At 42.5% G+C, this 18,465-nt stretch overlaps 1 protein-coding gene across 2 annotated transcripts in view; it reads right to left on the bottom strand.

The window, feature by feature from the left end:
- Positions 1-18,465, bottom strand: part of PDGFRB (platelet derived growth factor receptor beta) — a 73,595-nt gene that overhangs the window by 19,085 nt on the left and 36,045 nt on the right. For both annotated transcript variants that reach the window (XM_056811457.1, XM_056811458.1), the window contains exons 7-17: positions 18,188-18,380; positions 15,937-16,052; positions 15,626-15,749; positions 13,704-13,915; positions 12,004-12,098; positions 11,422-11,554; positions 7,045-7,149; positions 5,814-5,924; positions 4,764-4,917; positions 2,908-3,068; positions 2,267-2,385 (exon numbers count right to left, since the gene is read on the bottom strand). In XM_056811457.1, coding sequence (XP_056667435.1) covers positions 2,267-2,385; positions 2,908-3,068; positions 4,764-4,917; positions 5,814-5,924; positions 7,045-7,149; positions 11,422-11,554; positions 12,004-12,098; positions 13,704-13,915; positions 15,626-15,749; positions 15,937-16,052; positions 18,188-18,380 — 1,523 coding nt within the window. The remainder of the gene's footprint in view (positions 1-2,266; positions 2,386-2,907; positions 3,069-4,763; positions 4,918-5,813; positions 5,925-7,044; positions 7,150-11,421; positions 11,555-12,003; positions 12,099-13,703; positions 13,916-15,625; positions 15,750-15,936; positions 16,053-18,187; positions 18,381-18,465) is intronic.

Genomic DNA, 18,465 nt, shown 5'->3' on the forward strand with positions numbered 1-18,465 from the left:
CTCAGAAGATAATTATTAAAGAATATGAAGAAGTAGTTTTTGAAGGAAGAAATCCAATCAGATTAAAATGCTCAAAGTAATTTATAATTAGGGAAAAAACAAATCAAAACAACTTTGAGGTTCCACTTTATTTATTAGAAAAAAAGAGGAAAATAATAAATGTTGGAGGAGCTAGAGGAAAACTGGGGGCAAAACTCTAAATTTGTTCTGGAGAGTAATATGAACCATGCTTATAAAATCACTAAATTGTCCATAGCTATACCAAGCTATACCACGACTAAGTCTATAATTCAAAGAACTCAAAAAAAAAATAGAAGAAAGAAGTTTCTGTGTAATATTATAGCACTTCCTTTCATGGTAGCCACAATTTGGAAACTAAGAGGTGTGGAAGGAGAAGGAACTAAATTGTAAATAAAAATCTATGCAGATCCATATAGAAAACCACATATCAACATTGTCTGTATTCTATTGTATTTTTATTTATTTTGCTAAGTATTTTCCAATTATAATAGGAGTGTCCTCCCTTTGCGGAATGACTAAACCAATTGTGGCATATAAATAGACTGGAATGAAATAGTTTTATGCCATAATAAATGATAAAACAGACAATTGCAGAACAAACTGAGAAGGGAAACTTTTATAAACTGATGGAAGAAGGAGAGAGCAGAACTAAGAGAACGACTTATATAATGATAACATATTAGAGAAGTCCAACTTTAAAAGACTCCAGAACTCTGATCCAAGCAATTTTTAAATCACAAGTCCAAAAAAAAAAAAAGATGAATCAGCCCACTCACCCATTGGCAGAATGATGAACTTAAAAAGCAAAAGAGAGATACATTTTCTGGTGTGGTAAATGTGGGGATTTCTTTTCCTAGAATATATAGATACTTACTGAGGATTTTTTGGTATGATTTTTTTAATTTGGAAATTTTTATTTAATTAATTTAGAATATTTTTCCATGGATACATGATTCATGCTCTTTCCCTCCCCTCTCCCATGGCCAATGTGCAGTTCTACTGGGTTTTACAAGTACCGTTGATCAAGATCTATTTCCATATTATTGATATTTGTACTAGGGTGATTGTTTAGTCTACATCCCCAATCATATCCCCATCAACTCATGTGATCAAACAGTTGTTTTTCTTCTGCATTTCTACTCCCACAGTTCTTTCTCTGAATGTGGATAGTGTTGTTTCTCATAAGTCTTACTGAGGAATTTTTAAAATTTTAATTTGTTAATCTTTAGGAGCCTCTATTAGGTCATCTAAAAAACTGGTGTAATACCTGCAATACTTTTATCACTTAAGGTGCTCTGAGGATCAGTGAGATCTGGATGCAGGGCAGTGGAATCAAAAATGGCCAAAATATAGCCATGCCAAACATGGCTATATTGGGACCTCCCTGAAGACTTAAAACACTCTAGAACTAGATGAAAATATAGCTGGAGATATTTACCAAAATAAACAAAAATACAATAGAACATAGACAAGGTTAATATGTGGTTTTCTACATGGGCCCCACATGGATTTTTATTTACAGTTTAGTTCCTTCCCTTTTCACACCCCATTTCTATTGATTCTAATATCACTGGTGAAGGGAACTACCCTACCAGCAAAGAAATTTCTTTGACCAGTGCAAACCCTCTAGGGTTAAGCAATCTATAATCTTAATGTTGCCCAAGGCACAGAGCAATTAGGTGACTTGCCCAAAGTCTCCAAGCCAGTGTGTTTATGAGTCAGGACTTGAATCTCAGGACTCAGGAGTCCAGAATATAGTATACAGCATGGCACTTTAGCTACTATTACCACACCACCTCTCTTCTTTATCATTATGATTCATCAAGAGAAACTCCATTGCTCTGGATCAAGTATAATTTTAAGCACTATTCCGTATTAATTCAATGAACTAACATTTCAGCTCATTCATATTTGGAATCCTTTAATATTCTATAATTATATAACAAATAACTTGAAATTTCTAGGACCAGGAAGACTTCCTGCTTACATGCTAAAGCTAAAGCTATATCTACTCATTGGTTTTTCATACTGAATGGATAGAATGGAAGCAGCTTGAGAGTAGAAACAGTTTTTTCCCCCTTTGTAACTCCAATGCCCTCTAAAGGGTCTGGCCCATGGTTGGCACTTGATAAATATCTGTAGATGAATCGATTAATAGAGTATGTAAAGCACTTTGGATACATTAAAGCCCTATAGAAATGTCTGCTCTGTATGTTTCTTTCAGCACCCAGTCCACAATACATACGTTCTTGGAAGCCAGGAATTCCATGCCATTGGCCACCTGGTAACTGAAGCCCACAAGGTCCATGTAGCTGAGGATAGGGGACTCATTGATCAGGGTTGTCCTGTAGGATCTCTCAGGAACTGGATGTAAAAGAAGTGAGAGGGATTTAGGATGTGCACAATGGTTTTCATTGCAAAGCTGCTCGTATATTCTCTAGCATTTGGATCAGTGGAGCTGACTTTATCTCCCCCTAGTGTCTCTCCAATGAAAAGGGATTTAGAGACAAAGAATCCTGGAGTTAGAAGGGACTGTGAAGCAATGGATAATCCATTTTCCTGACTCAAAGCAGGGCTATATTTCAAGTCTCTGGGCCACTGGAATTGACCTTTCAAAGTTCTTCCCCCCAAAGAGATTTTGCCTCCTCTTTGGGTACCCATCCTACCGCCCACCTCCTCAAATATCAGAATTTTCTTCCTTAAGGCTGTTCTAAATGCATCTTGCTTTAGCCTGAGCTGACTCCCTCTTGCCCAGTAGCCCCAATGCCATCCTTACTTCATCCTCTAGCTTCCCTTTGGCACTAGTTTTTCCCAAAAGAAGCTAGAAGTCCCCCCTCACCATTTTCCCTGTCCCAGTAGGCTACAGGCTGCTGCCTCTTTACCTACCTGAGGGTGCGTAGCTATCATAGGGCGAGCTATAGTTGGAAGATTCAATATCCACATACATGATCTCTCCCTTCATGCCCAGCATTGGTACATAGTCCACACAGTCATCCTTCCTCATGTCCATGTAGCCTCCATCACTCTCCCCTGATAGTGATGTTTGTCTGGGGGCCAGCAGACACATAGACCAATGATTCCAAAGAATGGTCATTAGAATTAGACCATATGATCAGAGGACCACTTGCTCTAACATTCTCCATTCTATGACTTAACGTTCCTTCCAACCCTGGTCTTTTATGTTCTAAACTCTCATTTTTTTTGTTCTAAGATCTCTTTTAGTCCTGGTGTTCTGTGCTCAAATGCTCTGGCATTCTATGTTCTGTATTCTAAGGTCTCTTTTAGTTCTGACATTCTATGTTCTATATTCTAAGTTCCCTCCCATCTCTAACGTTCTGCCTTCTATTGACCTTATCCATGTAACAGTCTATTTTGTCCACAGCTGAGCACCAGTGCCCATCCCACTGAAACCCTTCTCGAATATACACTGTATTGTAATGGGCTGGTTGGGGGGCAGGTGGGTCATACTAGAATTGGAAATGTTAGGGACAACAAAAGCATCCCAGGATCAGTGATAATAAAGGCCACATTCCTGTGTTTCTATTCCTCCATTTCCCTGCCCAGGAGGTTCTAAGCAGGGCTTAGGAGTAGATGGGTGAGAAGTGCAGAGAGAGAAGGGAGATTTTGACATGGGTTCTCACTACATTCCCTTTGGGCAAAGGTGCTAAAAGTGATCTCCTAACCTGGATGCAATATCTATAGAGGGTTAAGGGGAGAAGGAGGTACAAATAGGGATAACATTTCCTAACAAACTAACAGTATTTTGGAATCTTGGGATTTGGAGGAACATTAGAGGGTACCTAGTCTAGTTCACTTTATTGGGTAGAAATCAATAGCATTTCCAGTAAGAGTTTACCATCTCCTACCTGGATACCTCCAGTGATGAAGAACTCACTATCACCCAAAGCAACTATTATATTTTGGAGAGCTCTAGTTATCCTAAAATCTCAGAACTAAAAGGGATCTTAGAAATCATCTGGTCTAGTTCCTAATTCTAGACAAACCTTCTAACTGTTCAGGAAATTTGATCTTCTTCTGACCTGAAATCCCTTTCCCTATAATTTCCATTCATTGATTTTACTTCTAATGACAGGGACCAGACAGAATACGACAAATCTCTCTTTCACTTGAAAACACTTCAGATCTCTAAGGGGGCTTACAAGGCTTTTTCTCAAAGATAAGCACCCCAGTTCCCTTATCTTTAGAGCTCATGGATTTCAGACCTTTCACAATCCTGGTCCCCTCCCTTCTATAATCATAATGCCCTAGGAAAGGTCTGACAAGGATGAGGGTGGGTGAAAAGCAACCATAGGGGTTTCTATGGTTTGTACTCATTCAATTTAGAAAAGTGCTCTCCTACCACCAACCATCCCTGACCACACCCCATAAATATCTCAGCCATGTCCCCAACTCACCATATCCCACCCTGACCTCCATGGACCACAACCCCACCTGGCTAAAACCCTGGCCATACCATACCCCAATCCCACTCAGGGCCCAGGATGGGAAGGGCCAATGAGGGATAGATGGGGGCTAGAGAAAGGAGAGGAAGATAAAAGGAAGGGGGGAAGTTTGGAAGAGGGAAAGTAGAGTTTTGTCTTCCATTCACAGAGCAAGAGCAATAGGATCTGAGTTGAGAGAGAGGGTGTTGGGGAGGAGGGGTGTGAGGGAGGGATGGAGGAGGGCAGAGGGGGAAGAAGTCAACCTCCCTTGAGGGTGGGGCTGTGGATTGTATGAGTCACCTGTGCAATTGATGTTCAGGATGGTCCAGGACCTCTGAGGATTGGTAAGGCCCTCCTTTCTCAGGGCAATGCTGCAGAAATGTGTGTTTGGTTCGATGTAGGTAGTCCACGAGGTCTCCATAACGACAATATTCTGTGATGATGTAGATGGGACCTGGGGGAGACGGGGGTTCATATGTGCATGAGTGTGTGTGTGTGTGTGTGTGTGTAGGGGAAGAATTGAACAAGGGAACATCCTATCATAAGTTTCCACTCCTTTTAGGTAAAATTTAGGCTCTCTTCCTCCAAAAAAAGCCATTCTCTATACTCTACCCTTTCTCTAACCCACCAGCACCAGGCTCAGTCTGCTTCTCCTCCTTGTTGGGTCTGATGCCAAGGGTCAGGTCACTACTGCTCCATCTTGCTTTCCATTCCAGATCCTGACTCCAGATATACATTCCAAAGTTCCTAGGGTTGGCTCTGCTTCCCAGGACACAACTGCATAAGGAATGTGTGTGTGTGTGTGTGTGTGTGTGTGTGTGTGTGTGTGTGCGCGCGCGCGCACCTTAGGTAGATAGAATGGCCTTAAACAAGGTGTGTGTGGAAACCAAGAGGCCACATGGCATATTAGTTGAAGCCGAGAGGGTCTGAATTCAAATCCTATACCATTTTCAAGCTGTATGTCCTTAGGCAAATATCCTTTTTGTGCCTCAGTTTCTTCATTTATAAAACAAGGGGGTTGGAGGACTCAGTGGCCTTTAAAGTTGCATCTAGCTCTAATCTATGAGCCTCTTTTACTGATATAACTCAAGGCAGGAATTATGGCCATGGGACAACCAAAGTCTATATTTGCCTGGAAAATCATTATGAGGTAAGGCAACGGACAGGGTTCTAGGGCAGAGGATTATTAGTATTGATGATTTCATGAATGGTATTAATTAGAGGTGCATTCAAGACTGGAAGGGAGCTTAGTTAGTGCGATCCTCTAGTTATCTTGGTCTGCCAGAGAACTAGCCCAAAGCACTCTGGGTTGTCTGGCCTGGGTGGGGGGAGGGGAGGGGGTACACTTACCTCCTTTGGTACATGCCCCCAGCAGGTTGACAATATTCAGGTGGGGTCCAAGATGGCTCATGATCTTCAATTCAGACATAAGGGCCTGCTTCTCACTACTACGGGCAGTGGCTGAGACAAAAGGTTTGGGGTGAGGGAGGAGAAAAACATAACAGCTAAGACCCAGGCATTAGGGCCTTCTCAGAGAGCACCAGCCCAACCCAGAGCTATGCTGATAAAACAACTAGTTCTCCAGAAAAAAAAAATAACAACATACTTTTAAGTGTAATCTACATTATTTGCACTTTCTCACTTTCTTTAGGCAAGACAATCAGCAAAACAATAAATAATTAAATGATTTGTGTCATTTGCACATTTCAGGGTGGAAATGCTCACATTGAAAATTTGATAATCAGCTCCTCTCATTCTCAGAAAAAAAATCTTCTTCCTGACCCCAGGACTGGCATGTTCCATAGCAACGGCAGCAGTCCCCCCAGACAGGCCTAACTACATCAGAACTCTGGCCTCTCTCAGAGCCACTGGGGGGAAAGGGGAAAGCTTCCCTGTACAAGAGATGGAACCCTAACCCTGCCTTCACAGGCCATCAGCAAGAAAGAGAGGGATAGGAGAGGTTGTCTAGAAAGGAGAAGAGTTAAATGCAAGTAGGTGTTGTTCAGTCATGTTCAAAACTCTTCATCACCCCATTTGGGGTTTTCTTGGCAAAGACTCTGGAGTGGTTTACTATTTTCTTCTCCAGGCCATTTGACAGATGAGGAAACTGAGACCAACAGGGTTAGGTGACTTGTCCAGGTTATATAGTTAGTAAGTGTCTGAGGCTGGATTCGAACTCTGGAAGAAGAGTCTTCCTGACTCCAAGACCAGCATTCTATCCATTCTATCCAGGATCAACTGTTCAGTGGAAGAAAGTAAAGAACAAGAGAACCAATAGATGAGAGGAATAAGGTAGGGAAGTGGTTGAAAAGAGGAAGCCAAGGAATCAGTGAGGTGGTTCCATTGATTGAGATCTAGGCCTAGAGAAGAGGATCTTAGATTCAAATCTGGCCTCAAATACTTCCTAGCAGTGTGGCCCTGGACAACTCACTTAACTCCCATTGCCTAGCCCTTACTGTTCTTCTGTCTTGGAACCAATGTATGGTTAAAAAAGGAAAGAAAAGAGGAGGCCAATAAAAAGGAAAAGGAGAGGCGAAAGAGATTAAGGAGACTAAAGGAAATGGAAGAAGGAGAAACTCACATTTCAACATCTTGACAGCAACCTTCATTGTGGCCTGGGAGTGACTCAGTCCATGCGCTGTGGCCTCTACTACTTGCCCAAAGGCCCCAGAGCCAAGTGTTCGGCCTGTAAGGGACAAAAAGGGGTATTGCCTTAACTCCAACCCAAGACTTAAGGATTGTGCAGAGATTATCTGCACTTCTCACTCATACCCCACTCATTGAAACCCATGGCTCTTCCACAGATTCCCTCGTTTCCCTCCCAACTCCAATCCTGGAGAAAGTAAGATTCAATCTTAGCATTTACTGGAAGAACCTGCCTTTATCCAGAGGATCATTGATTTAGAGCTGGTTTCAAGCCATCTACTAACCCTGTTCATTTTTTAGATGAAGAAATTAAGACCCAAAGATATTAAGTGAATTGCCTAAAGTCACACAGCTAGGTGAGTTGGCCACCAAATCCAATGCCTTCTCCATTGTATCCTGCTACCATCTTTCTCACAGATTTCATTGACTCAGAAAAGACACTGGATGTCATCTCCAAGAAAGCCATCAATTGCTGGATGTTTGTGTGCTGGGTCCCACAGCTTACAAGAACCCCTCTGAAGACCAGAACCTGAAGGCCAGAACAGACCCTGAGAAGTTCTCTGTATATTTCCTGACTTTAAAAATAACTCATCCAACCTTGTTGCTGTTGTTCAGTGATTTTCAGTAAAAGATCCCCAGATAACAATGTCTGACTCTTTGTGACTCCATTTGAGGGTTTGTATTTTTTTTTTTAGCAAAGATACTGGAGTTGTTTGCCATTTCCTTCTCCAACTCATTTTATTGATGAGGAAACAAGGAAGACAGGGTAAAGTGACTTGCCCAGGGTCATATAGTCTGAAATTGGATTTGAAGTCAGGAGGAGAAGTCATCTTAGCTACAGGTGTGGCACTCCATCCATTGGATGGATAGAGTGCTGGACTTGGAGTCAGGAAGATCTAAATTGGATCACATCTCAGAGCCTTAAGAGTCGTGTGAGCCTAGGCAAGTCATTTTACTCTCTATGTCTCAATTGCTTCATATATAAAATTTGGAGGTTGGATTCAATGAACTTTCTAAAATCTCTTCCAGTTCTGATTTTGAATCCTCTGAGTCAGGCCATTCTAGTTTAATCCAATGCCTGGGAGGTATCTCCGTCCATAAGGCATCAATTCATTTTAGACTAAAAGGGTTTTTTTGGTGGGAAGGAATGTCCAGTGTTGACCCGGATTCCATTAGGATATTCACATGAAATTTAACAAATAGACAGTATGCTCATGAGTACCAATGACTTTGGGATAAATAGTTTGGTCCTCGCTTCTGCAGATGAGGGCCCTTAAGTCCCTCAACCACCCTTTGTACTGTCTGGCCTGCTGTGAGAAAGGAGTCAGTTCTGTCCAAAGATTGAAAGGCCATAAGTTGAACTCATCTCATTCAAAGCCAGCAGGGGGCATCCCAACACAATATGGCACACATGGACCCTCCCCAGCCTAATCAGGGCTCTTTCCTTGGGGTAGGGAACATGGAAAGGAAGAAAGGAGGAGGAAGGAGCTGATGTGTGGATGGCAGAATGGGCTGCATTAAACTGGAAGGCTATCCCTTCACATCTGATGATACGTCCCATCCCAAACCCATTTTCTGTACTTTAAGCAAGTGCTTTAAGGAAATTCATAGGATTTTGAGTTAGCAAGATTTCCCAAAGATCATCTGACCTCAAACTAATTTTAACAAATGACTCAGACTTAGAAACATTTAAAAGAGTGACCTCGCATTACACAAATCTTTTAAGTACAGAGCCCAGGTTAATATTTGGACCTTCTGACTCCATATTCTGCTCATCCCATTACCCGCATTGTTGAAACAAGCAGGAAAAAACCTCCCTCCTCCAATCCACCACTTCCTAGCTTTCATCTTCAAAGGATTTCAGCTTTAAGCCTGGGGTCAGAAGCTCTGAGTTCAAATCTCATTTCAGATACTGCCTGAAGTTGGATATTAAATTCTTAAATCATCAGTTTCTTTATTTGCAATCTGAGTCCCCTTCCTTGCATAGATCTATCCCCTTACTCCATGCCTTGTCATTTTGTTTTGGGACTGATCTTTTTAGAATAAAATCTCTATCTGTCTATCTATCTACCTATTATCTATCTATATCTTTCTCTGTCATATCTATCTATCTATCTACCTACCTACCTATCTACCTATCTATCTATCTCATAATAAGGAAGAAGTAAATTCGTTAAGCACCTCACATATGCCCAAAACCATGGCAGGTGCTTTAAAAATATTATATCATTCGAGTGCTGGACTAGGATTTAAGAACACCTGGATTCTAATCTGTCCTCTGGTAATTATTAGTTACATTACCATGGATGTGAAAGTCTCTCCGATCTCCAGTTTGCTCATCTGAAAAGCAGTAAGCTAGGTGGCACAGGAGATAAGATCACTAGGCTTAGAAACAGGAAGACTCCTCTTCATGAGTTCAAAGCTGGCCTCAGACACTTACTAGCTGTATGACTCTGGACAAGTGCCTTAATCCCATTTGCCTCAGTTTCCTGATCTGTAAAATGATCTAGTATATTTTCCAAGAAAACTCCAAATGGGGCCATGAAGAGTCAGACATAACTGAAAGTGACTCAACAACAACAACAAACAACAATGAAATAGAGATCACAAGAACCTGTTGTACCTCACAGGGTTATTGAGGATCAAATGAAATAACACATGTAAAGTGCCCTGTAAACTTTAAAATGCCATATGAGAGTTTGTTATTGTTGTTGTTGTCATTGCTGCTTTCTTTAAGTATTCCTGAGTCACTGGTGTGGATACTCCCCCTACCAAGATGGTTCCCAAGTGCTTTAGTAGATAATCTTCAAGGGGTACCATGGCTGAAAAAAAAACCTATCATCTATGGGTCAATTTTCTGGTGATAAACCTCTTCAAAGTTAACTAGGCTGGTCTCTGTCTTGACGCCTTCCCAGCTTATAGAACTTGCTAGAACTTGGGCTCCAGAGGAAAAGCCTTCAAGTTTGTATCATGATACACAAGAGATGGAGTAAGAGTGTGATAGAGGCTGCCACTTCAGTCTAGCACTTTTTTCTAGTGCCAGCCTCTATCACAAGAGCTAGTCAGGGAAAGGACCTCAGAGGCCACCTCCTTATTTTACAGAGAAGGAAATTAAGCCCTAAGGAAGACTCTGTGGCTTGTCCAAAGTCACAGAGGTAGCATCAAAGATAGGATCAGAATCGCCTAATTCCAAACCCTTGAATTTTCTAAATGGGATCTTGGATCATTGATTCATCAATCAAAAGGTAGAAGAGACCTCAGAAGCTATACAGGTCAGTCCCCATATTTTAGAGATTAGAAAGCTGAGACTTGGGAATAGGAATTGATTTCTCCAAGGTCTCAGAGGTTGTGAGAGTCAGAGGTGGGATCTGAACCTGGGTCCTCTAACTCCAGAGCTTGTTTTCTTCATACTGTAAAGAACTTCAGAGGTGAATAATAATGATGATGATGATAATAACAATGATAATGGCAATAATACCACTCATCTTTCAAATCACCAACATCATCCTAGATCTGCCTCTCTTCCATGGCCACCATGTAGTCAGGTGGATAGAGCACTGGGCCTGGAGTTAGGAAGACCTAAGTTCAAATCTAGCCCCAGACACTTACTAGCTGTGTGGCCCTACGATAATCACCCACTTAACCCTTTTTTTTGAATGTCTGTCCTCTTAGGACAGAGATTACAACTCTTCCTTTTCCTTCTCCCTTAAACTCAGTTAGACAGTAAGTCCTATTCTTTATATCTTCAAATCTCTATTGAACCAGGCTTTTCTCTGCACTCCCACCTGCCACCATTCTGGTTCAAAATTTCATCACAACTTTCATGGTGTATAGGCTCTTTGCCATCAGTCCATCCTGAACACTGAACTAGGTAAACTTTCCTAAAACATGTCTGTAACTCCAGTACTACTTTCCTTAAACATCTTCAGTGGTTCTTTGTTGCCCACACCATGACTCCTCTTTCTGGCATTCAGGGTCCTTCAATGTCTCTCACAACATGTCCTACTCAGCTTTTGCTTACTTGTATTGTTCTCTTCTCACCCATCCTTCAAGGCCCATGTAAGCCTTAGTTCATTCTTTATTCCTTTCTGCAATGACTCCCACCCCCACTTCTACCCCCAACAACCTGCTGAAAGAATTACAGGAGATACCACATAATTTGAGCCTTGAGTTAGAGATCTTTGGGCATGTGTTAGTCCTATCTTTCCATCTAGTTTGTAAGTAAGTTCCCTGCACATAGAGCTCAGGTCTCTTCCTCATATTGCTGGCTCTCCCACAGATCGCAGGAAGAGAAGTTGGGTCACTCACTGACCGAGCACAAGTCGCTCTCGGGGCAGTTCCCAGCTGGAGTCATAGGGCAGCTGCATGGGATCCACATAGATGTACTCATGCCCATCAGAGCTCACAGATTCAATCACCTTCCACCGGATCTCATAGCGGGGTTTCTGGGGAATAGGGAAACAGGAATCATAAGATCATGGAAGTTAAACTTAGAAGAGACCTTTAAATATCACCTGATCCAGAGTTCAGTCTACACTAGGAGGAGACCGTCCAGGTGGCAAGGCTACTCTGGCAACTATGGGGCAAGTACAGAGAGGTTCAATAGGGGCTTGACAAGCTAGAAGTCAGAGTACTACTGGCCCAATCTGTGTGCCTTAGAGCCATCCCTGGGCACTGGATATCACTTTTCACCAGACTGTGGAGGCAGATATTGTGGCCGATCTTGGTTTGGCTCCACTGATATTTGATATAACATTCAATATATAAATATATTGCTTTGGGATAAAAAATGTAAGTGTTTTGGGAAAGAGTCCATGGTAGGACTGAGGCCTGGAGGGTCTGGAATGGTCTCAAGCCAGGTCTGTGTGGAAGAAAGATTATTGTAGCTACTTACCTTCTGCCACAGAATGATAAGGATGACCATGGAAATGATTGTGAGGACCACTAATGCCAGGATGGCTGAGATGACAACCACCTTGAAGGGCAGGGCTGGAAGCAGAGAATAGGCAAGTCACCCTCACATATTGTCATCATCAAGAGCAGGACAAGCAAGACAATTTTGAGAAGTCCCCTGGCCACCTTAGCTCTTCCCACTTCTAATCTGCCCCATTTTATCCGTCCAACATCACTTGAGTCTGCCCAAGAAGAGACACTTTGCCACTCCAATGCTTGATGGGGGCCAAATCCTGGGGCCCATCCCACTCATCCCCACATTCCTCCTTCCCATCCAATCAATCCTCCCACAAATGCCAAACTATCAAACAAAAAACTCTCACAAAGGCTTTTTATTCCCCAAGAGACCTAATGCTCTATCTTCGGCTTTTGTTTTCTAGTGTCAGATTCTGGGTCTTCCCTCACCAAAGTCAGACCCTTAGCTTCCTCTCCCCATGAACAGAGTCTAAACTTCCACTCCCCAATTCCATTCCATTCCTTTCAGTTCAATTAAACAAATGTTTATTAAGTACTAATAAAGGCAGGGCCCTGTACTCGGCACTAAGGATACAAAAATGAAGAAAAAAAGAAAGACAGTTCCTGCCATCCAGGATCTTTGTAGCGGACCAAAGAAACATAGTTTTGTGTATCACTCTTGGAGTGTTAGAGGCAGAGGTGATGGATGCTGGGATCTTTGCACAGTTGGGTGTTCCCCATATAGTTCCCCAATAGTTCCCATTGTCAGATCCTCTTGTCCCCAGTGTCAAACCTTCTGTCTTTGCCTCTCCCTTTTTTATTAGCCTTCCCTTTCCCAACCTCATTTATCGTTTCCTGACTGCAGTTCACTTGATCCATTCTATTTAGGCTCTCTTCCTTATTATTTCCTCCCTCTGAAAGTGCTGCCCTGATCTCTGGACGCTTTCTAGGCTGGCAGTGCCATCTCTCCTGCTCTATTCATCCATATCCCTAAATCTATTATGGGGAATCTATTCTTTATTCTGCCCGAAACTAGCTACTCAGTCATTGAGAATCCATCAGTCTCAAAATCAAAAAACTGGAGTTGTTGTCTGGGTTCTGACACTAGCTGTGTCACACCATCTCTAAATAATAATATTTTCACTACCCGATTCACAGGGCAGATGTGAGAAAAGTGCTTGGTAAACCTTAAAGCATCATAAAAAGATGTATTAGTAGTAATAGTAGCCCTGTTACTCTCTGCCTAACAAAAATAGAGAATGACAGTTCTCCTGGCTTCCCCCTATCTTAATAGTCTCTTGACTCAGCAAAAGCAGTTGCTCCTCCAAGTGTGTAGGTTAACACTCTATGAGATGCTTCACTTCCATATTCTCAGACTGTTTCAACCAGTTACTGCATCTCCTCAAATCACTCTGTATAGAACTTGGGTCTCTACAGAGTGGGACCTGTTCTGGACTTTTGCTGGGGACTGGGAGGAAGAGCAGTTAGACTTCTCAAAGCTGTGGGATGGGGTCCAGGAGTCAGGCATATGTCTGGAGGCACCTGCATCTTTGTACATGCATCCTCGTCCTATATAGACACAGGCATGGGCCTGCATGGTCACACATAGCATGGGATGTCCTCAAGGCCAGACACACCCAAGAGGGGAAGAGACAAGTTACTAGGGCTGTGGGCCTTGGGACTTACAGTGTGGAACAATGGTGACTTCCTTGCTGTCTCTCCCCAGGAGGTTGTGTACTTCACAGATGACGGAGAGGGGCTGGTCCACACGTTGAAAACTCAGGATGCTGACTACCTCAAACAATTTCTCCTGCTCCCAGTACGTCACATTGGTTTCCAGCTGGGCTTCCTCACTGGAACTGTTCCCCAGGAAGGTAGGCAGAACATCACGGGGACACCTATTTTGGATGGAACCCCAGCATCATCAACTTTGTTCTACTCTACCCAGTTTACCAGCCCATGTCCCTTCTTTTCATCCACCAATTTAACTACCTACTACCCCCCAAATTCCTATTTGTCTATTGGTCTAGACTGCAGGAGTTCTTAGCCTGGGAGCCACGTTTTTTGTTTGTTTGTTTGTTTTTGTTTTTTAATAACCCTTACCTTCCATCTTGGAATCAATGTTGTGTATTGGTTCCAAGGCAGAAGAGTGGTAAGGGCTAGGCAATAGGGGTTAAGTGACTTACCCAGGGTCACACAGCTGGGAAGTGTCAGGCTAGATTTGAACCTAGGATCTCCCATCTCTAGGCCTGGCTCTCAATCCACTGAGCTATCCAGCTGCCCCTTGGGGTCCACATATTTTTTAAAAAATGTTGCTAGCTGTATTTTGATTTGTTTTCAGAAATCCTATGTATTGTATTTTATGCTTTTAAATTATTATTCTGAGGAATCCATAGACTTCACCAGACTGCCCAAGGGTTTTATAACACAGAAGAGCCCCTACTCAGTCAGTCAATAAGCTTTTATTAAGTTCCTATTATGTTCCAGGAATCATGCTAAGCTCTGGAGGAACAAAGAAAGTGTGGAGGGGGAGGAATTATCCCTGCTCTTGGGGAATTCATAGTCTAATCGGAGAGACAATGTCCAAACTAAGTACAAAGAGGATATATATGTAGGATAATTTAGAAATAATCAACTGAGGAGGAACAGCTCAGTGGCTTAGAGGATAGGGAGCCAGGCTTAAAGATAGGAGATCTTGGGTTCAAATTTGATCTCAGACCCTTCCTAGTTGTGTGATCCCAGGCAGGCCACTTAACCACAATTGCCTACTCTTCTGCTTTGGAACTGATACTCGGTATCAAGTTTAATATAATAATAATAATAATAAACTGAGGATACTAATATTAAGAAAGATTAGTAAAGATCTCTTATAAAAGGTGAGTCTAGAATGTCTTCTCCTGTCCCCATGAATCTCTCAGGGGCCTTTTGGTCATTCCAGTGAGGAAGAGTAAGTGCATAGATAACCTGGTCTACTGATTTAAAGCAATCTTTCTCTCCCTTCCATCCCAATTCTTCCATATCAGAACCTGTCATTCTTTGGTGGTCAACTAGCTCCCCCCAGAGGCCATATTGGTTCCAGATGAATTGCTGGACTATGGGTAGCCAGAAGGAGAAACTCCAAGGAGAAGAAGGGATCCACTGGGAAGAATTACTTGGTAGCAGGATGAATGTAGGACAAATGAAAGGAAGAACTTTACTCTAGATATTTATAGAGGTCCCATGGTTTCTCTTTCTGGATGTTTTAATGACAAAATAAATAATCTCTATCTTGAGACAATGGAGGAGTCAGAAGAAGGGGAATGAATGAAATACTATTCTAGCCCTTCTCCATTTGGGCTCCCAGCCCATGCCCAAGGATTTAATAGTTCTATGGACTCAGAAGAATTGAATAAATATTGCCTCAGAACCATTAGAATGGAAATTCCTTGAGAGGAAGAAAGATTTTTACTTTTCCTTTGTATCTTCTGAACTTTACTTTGTATCTTCTGAACTTAGCACAGAGCCTAACACATAGCTAGTACCTAAGGAACACTTGCTGATAACTTTATTGATAGATTCATTCTTCATTCCTGTGGGCACTGCCTCCTGGGATTAGGGTCTCCACTCACCTCTTAAAATCATTGCAACTGAACCAGTTAAGGACAGGCTGTGGCATTCCCTGGCTGCGACAGGTGAGGAGTTGCTCCCCACTGCTGGGGTGGCTCTCACTCAGATCTATCACCTTAGCAGGAACTGTCCAAAATGGAATGAGAGAAAGAAGGGTCAATATGGGGGCTGAGGGAAAGAAAGATGAGCCAGGTCAAGGACTGGGAGAGAGAGGCCAAGAGGAAATTGAGGAGTATGGGAGGCTGGAAAATGGAGAGGAGAAGAAGAGTGGGGAGGGGAGGGGGGATGAGGCCTCTAAGGAACCTCTCCTCACCATTGATTTGCAACTGGAATGAGAATGAATCAGCAGCATCGTCATGGAAGGCTCTAAGGGTATAATAACCTCCTTCATTCACCTTCACCCTTACTAGAGTCAGCTCTGACACGTACCTGTGTGGGAGGAAGCATAAGAGAATTATAGCACCTCAAATCTGGAAAGTACCCTAGAAAGAATTCCCTCCTAACCCTGCCCCACCTTGAAATTTCCCTATTTCATTCAACCCCATTTACAGAACCACCCTCATCACCTCTAGCCTTGAATGTTACATACAACAGCCCCCTAATTCGTCTCTATTCTGAGAATCCCTCCATTCTGCCATCTGTCCTTTGTATACTGCTGCCAAAATATCTTCTTAAAGCACAGAATTGAGCAAGCTGCTTCCCTGCTCAAGAAGTTTCACTGGCTCCCTATTAAATACTTTTTGTATAAAATATCAACTTCTCAGTTTAACATTTTAAAATTTTGGCCACAGTCCATCTTTTCAGACTTTTTTTCAGACTTTTCCAGACTTATTTCATGTTACTCCTCTCCATGTATTCTAGCCTCCAGCAAAACTGCCTTCTTTGATCTGAGCAAAGCCCTGATTCTGCCTCCATATTTCTATACATAATTGTATACAGGCTGTCTTTCCCCATTAGACTGTGAACTCCATTAGGACAGACATTGTCTTTTACCTTTTTATAAGGAACAGCTAGATGGGGCAGTAGATAGTGCACAGAGCCTGGAGTCAGGAAGACCTGAGTTCAAATCTAGCCTCAGATACTTATTAGGTTGGCAAATAAGTCATTTATCCCTGTTTGCCGCCATTTCCTCATCTATAAAATGAGCTTAAGAAGGAAACTCCAGTATCTTTGCCAAAATGGGATCACGAAGAGTCAAGCAGTAATGAAAATGACTAAGTAACAACAGATCTTCAATACTTAGCACAGTTCCTGGCACATTGTAAGTACTTAATAAATATTTATTATATGACTAAATCAATGTACCCCTATCTAACACTAGCCCTTCAGACTCTCTAGTTTCCTTCAAGCTTGATCTCATCCAAAAAATCTTTCCTGATCTCTCTATCCACATCTTCTAAAATTATATTGTTTTTTCATATCTGTATAAATATTGTATCATTGTCTACTTCTCTTTCCTCTTCCTTAAGTAGAAGCTCCTGGAGGTTAGGGACTAGTTTTTTTAATTGTTGTATTGTCTTTGTATCCCCAGACTTTAACAGCACTTCGTACATAATGGATCTTAAATGATTATTGAATTGAATTCAGTCTAAACTTCTAACTTTAAAGGTGGTGAAACTGAGGTTTGGAGAAGGCAACTGACTTGTTCAAGATACTAGTGTGGCAGAAACAGAATTAGAATTCCAGTCTTCTGACTTGAGAGCTAGTGCTCTGCATACCATTGATTGGGTCCAAAGTCAAACAGCTGACTTCCCTTGGGTTCAGAATCTCAGTCTCTAAGCTTTTAGTTCAGGCCAATGCTCTGTCCACTACACTAAGAGTGAGGGTCCGTCAGATGTTCTGATGGGGCTAATGGTGAGAGAGAAGGACGAGGAGGAGGGGGGAGGGGGAGAAAGAGAGAAAAAGGAAAAAGGAAGAGAAGAGAGAGAGAGAGAGAGAGAGAGAGAGAGAGAGAGAGAGAGAGAGAGAGAGAGAGAGAGAGAGAGAGAGAGAGAGAGAGAATATGTGAGTGTGTGGCTATGTGGTGGGTAGGGGTATAGAAGAATGTAATTAGGATGTAGAGGTAAGTGATCCCAAAGACATGGTGCCCAGTCCATGAGCAGTCAAGCAACTGGTGCAGACCTTCTTTCCTCTTCTCCCTGCCTCCTCTCTGTTCTCCCCTTCTTGTCCCTTTCCCCTCCCTTCTCTCTTCTCCCTTCCCTTCTCTTTTTCTTTCTTTTCCTCTCTTCTCCTTTCCTTCTCTTTCCCTCTCCCTCTTCTCTCAACTTCCCAGTCATCAGGATGCCTCAGGTCCTAGTTTCTACTTTATTGTAGCCATATCTCCATTTCTCTCCCTGAAAATAGCTCTAGCCTCTTTTGATTCGGTCAAAACCTCACGTTACCAGTTAATGCTTACTGCCCTGGCCTCCATCCAAACATTGGTACATGAAGGGTATCTTTAAAAAAGGGATGAGAGGCAGACCCACAAATGTCTTTAAGGATGGGGGTTAGGCATTGTGCTAGAGAAGGAGAAGATGCAAATTTCATCCATATGTTGCCTCTCCTAGTCCAGGAGGTTGGCTCACCTTGTCTCAGACAGATTCCTGGTGGAGATGGAGATCTCACTGGCAGTACCAGAGCCCAGTGTTTGGTTGTCCTTGAGCCATACAATGGTGGGTGCAGGGTATGCTTCGATGAACATCTGTAATGTCCGACTCTTGTGCAGCTCAGCAAACTCCAGGTCATCCAGCTCCCCCAAAAACCTCACAAACCCTTTGTCTGAAAGGGGTCAAAAGATCAGATCAGAGAGAACAAGATTGGGATTTCATAAGAGACAGAGACTCAGGAGAGAGGGAGAGGACAT

This window comes from Monodelphis domestica, chromosome 1, assembly GCF_027887165.1.
Source record: "Monodelphis domestica isolate mMonDom1 chromosome 1, mMonDom1.pri, whole genome shotgun sequence".
Classification (NCBI taxonomy): Eukaryota; Metazoa; Chordata; class Mammalia; order Didelphimorphia; family Didelphidae; genus Monodelphis; species Monodelphis domestica.